Source organism: Mesitornis unicolor, unplaced genomic scaffold (assembly GCF_000695765.1).
Source record: "Mesitornis unicolor isolate BGI_N332 unplaced genomic scaffold, ASM69576v1 scaffold12741, whole genome shotgun sequence".
Taxonomy (NCBI): Eukaryota; Metazoa; Chordata; class Aves; order Mesitornithiformes; family Mesitornithidae; genus Mesitornis; species Mesitornis unicolor.
Genome location: NW_010164587.1, coordinates 79,920 through 88,485, shown reverse-complemented (window position 1 = coordinate 88,485; position 8,566 = coordinate 79,920). Strand labels below are relative to the sequence as shown.

The window sequence follows — 8,566 nt, the reverse complement described above, 5'->3', positions numbered from 1 at the left end:
TTTATAATAATCCCATATAATTATTCTTAGAACTATTGTAACAAGATTGCATTATCCTTTTCAGTGCACTTCTGCTCATAGCTGACCCTCACCTCTGGCGGGATGCATATTTGTTACCTGGCAAGGAGGATGCTGCACTGGGAAGGTTTTACAGAGACTTGTCCAGGAATACAGCACCTCCATGGGTCTGGTCATTTCCAGCTTTGCCCTGCATCAAGCCTAGGAGATGAAGCTCTTCATGCTTCTTGTACTTCATTATCATCCCTCTGGCCCTGAATTACTTCTGAACCACTCTCTGTATAAATGACCATGCTTGTTAACTGATCTCCTGCTCGATCAGAAGATCCAGATTCTGCTTTTATACCAGCACTGGCCTGCAAAATCTCTGGAGACCCGGCCGCCTCGATCACAGCGTGCGAGTACACACCGGGCTCATCCTGTATGTCTGGTGGCAACTCTGTGACGATGTAGTGGGTTGCACCTTCAGAGAAGTCACCATCAGAACCCTGAACCATGGCTTGAGCTAATTCTTCAGTGACAATAATCTGTGATATTTCCCCATCCGACTCAACTAAATCCATGTGCTCGCTTTGGACACTGAGCGCGTGGCTGCTGGCCTCCTGCATAATTATCTGAGAGCCTTCTCTAGCTACCATATGCACAGTCCCTTCCTCATTTACAATGACCTGAGTGACACCTTCTTTCATCAGCTGGTCGGCTGCAGCCGTATCACATACAGCAAACTGTAATACTCCTTGGACCATTTTCTTGAAGGCAGCCTGAGCTCTCTCCTGAGATGCAATTATAGCCGATGGGTGCATGACCCGCGTCACTACTTCCATGGGTTCGGTATCTTCCTGAGTCTCTTGAACTCCATGGAACATTTGTATTTCTTGTCCTCCTGCATCACTGGAAATGCTGGGTGTCTCTGGGTTTGCCATTTGCAGGAAATCTTTGTGACTAGACCTGCCTCTGTCAAGGAGTCCAGATTTGTTTTCCACTTCACCCAGCTCAGTCACAGCACAAAGCAGGGCGTCTAATGCTGAAGAGGAGTCTGGAGGATGGACTGTAGCTTCAGAAGCATCTAAAACTTCTTGTCGCATTATCTGCTGCAGTACAGAGCTACTGGAGTCAGGAACTCCGTCAATTTGAACGGCCTCCTCCATATCAGTTCCTGTTCCTTCAACCACTACCACCTGCGTTGCACCATCTGCCAACTGCTCAGTCAGGATCTGCCCTGGAACCACACTACTCACGTGTGAGCCGTTCTGATTTGTAGCGATGACTTGCCCGTCTTCTGTAATATGGACCACCCTGGCCATCTGACCAGCCATTGCTAGCGTCTGAAGGGTGGCTGCTGCCGTTTCTTCCACAGAGGCATCAATTGCAAAGTCGCCATCATATCCTTGAATAATAATGACTTGCTGAACTTCTTCAGGTGACTGTGGCTGCCTCCTACTGGCCCGAAAGGCCTTCTCTTTAACTGGAGAAACCTCTCCCAGTGTTGCTGCAGTAAAAGGACTCGTAGTTTCCACAAAGGTTGCTCCTTGCCCCTTCAGTCGGCACTCATAAGACTTGGACACAATGCCTACAAGATAAAGATAAAACATGCTTTTAACGTGGTATCATGGAAAATATCAGTTCATTACTTTAATAAATTGTACCTTAAATGGAAAAAAAATCCTTGACAACTTTTAGATTTCATTGGCAGAAAACACAGATAAAATGAGCAAGCGAACAAAACCAATTTGCATGTTTTCCAAATAACATATTTACAGGTTGAAATAATTGCTGAGTTTAACAATTCTGCAGCCTATTAACAATTTAAATGTGTTTTTAAAAATATGCTGTATAAAAAAGCCCAGATAAATACAGTATACAGTTAAAAGCCATTAACACATCTCTTATAGAAGATCCTATCGGTGATATTTCAGTACTCCAGTAATGAATTTTAGGATCGTATATTACATTAAACATATCTGGGTATGAAAAACTGTGGTTGATCTTCTTAATACCCTGCTTTTGTTGGTGAGGTAATTGCCATGCTATCACTTCGATGCCATTGTCTTCCCCTTCATTTCCCACCTAGCATCTTCTCCAGCACACCTGACTGACTCAGTCACTGGCCTAGTTACCTGGAGAAGACACTCGGGAGTTTTCTTACCTTAAGCAGGGTATTCTATAAAATATCATCCAGAGTAATCTCAATTACACTTCCTAATTATTTCTATGTGAAATCAATTAACAAATTAAAATATCAGTAACTTCCCCATTCCAACCGCTTGCTCCACTGCTCAGTCTGGTTTTGGTTCATTGAGGGTTTCCTTCTCAGTTCTCATCACTAACAGCAAAGCTTCAACAAAGCACACGGTGCTCACAGCTGCACAAAGTCAAGCCCACCATCCTCAAAGCATGGCCTCGGGTTGCCTTTGGCATTTTTGGGAAGACATAAGTGAGAGTGCTCTGTGACCAGCTCTGTGGATGTCCATCGCAGGACAGCTCTAGCACTCGGTCTCCCTGTAGCAGAGCAATCCCGAAGCACCCCTGCAGCTCCTGCAAGTGCTGGGAAGTGAGCTTTGGGCCACAACCAATGCACACAGAGGGAAAAGTGGGTCCTGCACACTGAGAACAAGGTGAAGGTCTTATACTGGATGGGCTTTGGGAAGGCTGATTAAGTCCATGCTGCTGAGACTACCCACACTCATGCTCTACTTTAAATTCACCCACACAAACGGAAATCATATCTCTGCAATAACAGGTGTAGTGTTTTATCAGTAACACACATAGATACACCATTGCTTGTTTGGGATAAAACAAACAAGAAAAAGAAAATTGACTCTTACAGTCAAATTTCAGGCTAGCACAGTACTTTCCAAGTCACCAAGACACTTCCAGTGAACAACATGCTCCGTTGAACTCAAGAGGCCAAGAAAATTATACTAAAACTGGTCTAAGGGGGTTCTTTCACCCAAAGCACTGAGCTGTCAGGCCCTGATCCCACAGTGAACTAAACTGGGTTCTAAAAACAGAGACTCAATTTGCTTAAAGGTAAGTTCACACTTAGGAGCTATGTTAATCTGAGACTGAGTACTTGGCATCTTGCAGATGCCTCTAGCTACTTGGTATGCTAAAGTGCATATCAAGCTGATATTCCAAGATAACACCAATGCTTAAAAGACTGAACTTTTGCTGGCATGCATGCATGCATGCATGCATGCATCCATCCATCCATCTATCTCTCTCTCTCTCTCTCTCTATCTCTCTATCTTTTTTTTTTCAATTACAAAGCTTATAGCGAAGAACTGTACTGTGAAGCATGGAGACGTGATTTTGTTAAGCTGAAAGGCTGCAAATCACCTCCTCAAGTCTAAACTGATGTTATACAACTTCCTCCATCTTAGTTTGCAAGGCAGGTTATCTTTGGAAAAGAAAATTAACAATTTAAACCATTAGAGTGTTTCCAAGTGATGCTGCATGATAAATCTGGCACTTGCAATTGAAGTACATTTTGTCAGGCATAAGAAAGAAGGAAGCTTACTGTGGTAAGACTGGTTCTTACCCCCACTTTCCTGTGCTCTCTGTAGGCACTGACATTCACAAGACCCCCCAAAGAGCAGGAAAATAGGAAGGGGAAATCAACACAAAATGACAATTATCTTAGCTCCTCCACATTTTATAATAGTGTAGAAGTAATTAATTCTCTCAGGAATCTTGCTTTGTTGACATGATAAAGAGGAGCCTGGCAGTGATGTGGCACAAAATCAAAATAACTCTACAAATCATGTATTTTCCACTGGATTTCAAAATCAAAATAACTCCATGATCATAATTTTCACATGCGCACAGCCAAATCATGACATCTTTCCCCTAAGATCACGATAAATTATGTACGGGACCCAGTGTTGCTGCATTGAGGAGAGGCTCTGGTCTGGGAAAGGAAAAGAAAAAGGAAATTCATCCTGTTTTCATCGCCTCAAAGAAAGGCTGTACCCGTGAATCTCTGCAACTCCAGCCTTTGCTGTGCAATTGAATGGGAAGTCTCCTGGGTGAAGAGCTATCCAGCGAATCCCTCGCAGCACTGGTAATTATGCCATTCTGACTGCTTACTTAATCTATTTGAATCCAGAGGTGAGTTAAGCCACTTCCTGACCATTAAAGTAAACTACATGGGTAAATACTGCTGTCACTAAGGGGTGTGATGAAGCTTAACTACACCAACATCTTAACCTCAGCTCAGTGCAACCCCAGCTATTCCATCACAGTTCATAAATGCGATTGCAGGTCCATCTTTTGATTCAGCAATTTAATAACTTGGAGTGCTGTCAGTACTGCTTTGAAAAATGGCTCCTATAAAATGTAACAGCCTCAATCAGATTGTAAAAGATTCACCCACTGAAGATTCTTCCATTTCAGCTATAATGAATTAATGTTGAGCTGTGTAGAAGTTCAAGTGTCATTTAAACTAATGTGAATCTACTGTAACTTTAAATTTTAACTGGACTATGACCAAGAATTTACTGGGAACATCAACTTCAATTTTAGTGATTTTTCATGGTAAATATGAATTGCAGATTTTACTGGTTTTCTTTTGTTTTAGCAGTGAAAAGCCAAGTAGGGAAGATATTTAGAAAACAACATATTTTGAGGCTTAGCTGCTATTTCGACTTTGGAACAGTGGATTTCTATAATGGAGCACTGCTATCCAACACAACATTTGTAGGAATTTTTATGTATTTAAGGAACATGTCACATTATTGGACTGTATGTAGCAACAAATCATCTTGTCCTACTAAATCCAGCCTGGCTCTTGCCCTCTTTTAAAAACGGGTAAAGAGAAGGGCTAAGTGTTGGCTGACATGGCAAACATAAGCTGCAATACAAGCCCATATTAATATTAGGAAAAGTGGACTTGTTGCTGATTGCATGTCATTGCAAATTAAAAAGATACACAAATAGGCATTAAAATGACAAAATATAATGATACGAGAGCTCATATTCAGACAATTTGTAAAGAGGTGTTTCATATCTAAGGGTGCAATGATCACAGAATTGGTTTCTTTCCAAGAAGTCTGTCATTTCAGCAGAGCCATTATTTATCAGTTGGAGTCCTGAGCGACTGTTAGTTTTTTATTTGAAAATGTCAGGATTTTTTAGACATTAAATCCATATTCGCAAGTTATTTTAATTCTCAGAGACCACAAACTCCCGAAATGGGGCTAAAAGAAATGCTTTGATGTTTAATGTGCTTCTGGGAAACTACAAATAGGGCTTAGTACCTTTTCCCCTCTCTTTTACTCAATACCTGACTTTCTTTTGTGTGTCTGTTTTATTCTTTTGTTACTGTCATCATTTGTTCCCCACAGAATAAATACCTTATTCTTTTGTTAAGCTTACATTTAATTAAAATGTACAGGATTCGTGCAGTAAACTCGAATGAAACAAATAAAACAAGGGCCCCCTCTCTTGAAGGCATACGTTGTGAATGAAAAATGTCATTACAGACTAAAAAATTTTGCAGTAAACAGGGCCTACAGAGAGAAGTTTCCCCCGTAATGACATCCATAAAATACACAAATGGCACTTTTAGTACCATCCTGAATATGGCATTTTCTGTGCTCTACACACAATCTAAATGGTTTGATCATAGAGCATAATACTCCATTGGGTTTATAGAACAATCAATGTTCCATAAAATGATGTATTTATCCAATAGTAGGCTCAGCAGTTACTGGTGTATGACATTGTAGGACACTGGCTTTGTACTGTTCAGCAGCACACATGCTGGCTGTAAAACTTATCTAACACTACTTCAACAACTTCATCTCATCTGTGTCAAGTAATTTGTTGAAGCCTCAGCTTGGTTTAAAAAAACTTGTAATAAAAATTCATAGAATTTTCAGGAGAATGAAAGCTGATGACAATAGAAAGGTCACATTGTGGCGCCACTCGCAGGGTCGGGGGTCAGCCGCAGTTCTAAAACAGAAAGTAGATTTCATGCATCGTGTAGCAGATAAAGATGGCATTAAGGAGACTTGTCTCAGAAAGAAATGCGTAATGCGTTAGGAAAGTCTGGGCTAATATTATATGTAAAGCACCACTTTTCTCTCCGCCAGCAGCCTCTTTAGAATTCTAACCCTTCCCCAAAAGTTGTAGCAAGCGGTTGTGCATGGTGAGGCTAGGCTGAGGACATCCTTCACAAGGAGCACCTTTAGGACAAAGCAGTAAGTCATAAATGAAATAATCTATTACGACGACGGAAATGATCTGCATTTACACAGCAAGCTTAAACCAGCTATTTTTCCTTTTCTGCAAAAGTTCTAGGAGGCCTGATTTATAGCACCCAATTCAGAAGCACCTAATTTTTCATACTTTGGCGATTAGGTATGATATCTATTGACACACAGGAGTATTTGGTATCAACTAAAATTCAATGAATATTAAATAATGTGAATGCAAAGAAACACCTTTTCCTTCAATTAAATACAATCTTCAAGGAATTTAAAAGATATAGAAAAAACAAATTTTACTGAACATCGCTTGAATGAGCAACCGATTTTTTAATTTTAAAAGTTATTGTCTACATGACTGTAACATATTTTGAATGGTACAGTAAGTCCACCACTCAAATGCATAAAGAAACAATTTAGGCCTTGATCAAGCTCCAAGTTTCTGGTCTTTTTTCTTGTTATTATTTTTGTAATGATCTCTAATTAATTAAGTGCAGTCTAAGAACTGTGGCATAATGTCATAACTTTGGGATTTCCTTGATTTTCAGAGGCCATAATAATAAGCCACATTTTTCAGATCTGTGTTCCTTAACCATAGTAAAAACTAATCTTTCTCATTTGTAAAGTTTTTATGTGTGAGCAATGCAAGGACCAGCATTTTCCAAACCAGCCAGTTGAGCTACTAAATAAGAGGTTGTAAAGGCTCATTCATGTCTTCTGCTGAAGGAAAAAAAATAGGATGGGTCAAAGCAAGAAGTGAAATAAATCAGCAAGCCACAGTGGCTCTGTCAGAACTACTACAATTACAAAGGCAGCAAATATTTGTAAAGCAGTAGAAAAAAGTATATCTATAGGGGACTTAACCAGTCTCTCCCTAAAATACATTAAAAAATCCACCATTGACACAAGATACCTAAGTCTCGAGATACCAATGCAGCAAGGTTTTTACTTTCAGTATATTGGTACTCTAAAAAGAAAACTAAACAACAAAAACAATCCCCAAATAATGTTCATAGTTCATTTTATACTTAAAAATCCAGTAATGTCATGTTTCAGTGCTGAAACTCAAAGCATCCTTGGCTTCTACCTTTTTCCTTAACCACTCAATCATATCTGGAAACTTCAAGGTCTTCTAAGAATTGCTTGAATAAAGGATGAAGTCTTAACCTTTCAGGTATCTTAAACAAAGCAGCAGATGTCCTTTTAGCCTCCTTAAAATGTAAAAGAAAATATTTTTGTAATTTATTTTTTTTTCTTTTGAAAAACAGACTGAAATTTTCTGCTTGCTATTTTTACCTCCCACACCTTAGAGGACTATGACAACAGCAACAAAAAAGAAACAAAAGAGAAAACAACCACCAAAACAAATAGCTCAGCTGAGTTAGGGTGTATAGGCAGTTTGTTTGGTTTGGTTTAGATTCTCTCCAGTGTCCAATTAACCTTTGGGAAAAGGCCTTCTGTGAAAAATTTCAGTTTCTCTTCTCCTGTGCTCAAGGTCAAAAATGAACAATATAGAACCTAGTGTTACAGAAACTATGCAAACAAAAAATATACATACCAAAACTCCCACTGATCATGGCAAACATGTACAGTGTTAACGTGCAGATTTTACAACTGCCCAACCTTCACAGTAATCCATTTTCTTCTGGACTACTTTTACTCTTTACCCATTTGCCACCATGCAGGCTTGACTCCTCAAGTCCTACATGTGAGCAGAATCCTCACTGTGGCATATACAGCAATTACCTACACGGTCGAGCAGCATTAGGGAAGTATTTGGAGTATTTTAGCCAGCTCTTCTCATGCAATTTAGCAGCTGGAGATGAGGATAGCCAGCCTGGACATTTCTTGGCAGTCCAGCTTCAAAGGCAACTCTGGCCCTCAGTTTGGGAACAACTGACATTGATACTACACGGATGCACTTTTTCTGTTTCATCCCCCATGATGCAACTGGAAAGTATATTTTTAGCAGTTCTAAATATGAATCCCAGTTTCAAGAGGTACTAGTCTTGCTAGGTCAAAAGTAGATTTCTGTTTTCCAGGCAGACAGAACATGTAAGATAATATGAAAAATAATATGAACGCTAATATGAAAAAATCAGGAGGAAAAAAAACCCACTAGCACTGTTCATAAGGAAAATGATCTAGATTTCTGAAACAGGTCTAGTCCCAGACAGTAACTATTTTGGCAAAAAAAACCCAAAAAATCCTTTTTGTCATTATTATCTCAGTGAGAGTTTTTTTTTTGTTGGTTTTTTTTTTTCCCCTAGATTATATGCATTTAGATCCTGGTCTTTTAAACATTTATTTATCAAGAGTACTGCTTACTGCCATAGTTA

General features: G+C 39.6%; 1 protein-coding gene across 1 annotated transcript; it reads right to left on the bottom strand.

Annotated features, from left to right (window-relative positions):
* Positions 1-236: 236 nt before the first annotated feature.
* LOC104548366 (zinc finger protein 407-like) lies at positions 237-1,588 on the bottom strand (the record flags this gene model as incomplete). Its single annotated transcript, XM_010194369.1, has 1 exon — positions 237-1,588. A coding segment is annotated over one exon (1,352 nt), but the record flags the coding sequence as incomplete, so codon positions are not given.
* Positions 1,589-8,566: the final 6,978 nt, after the last annotated feature.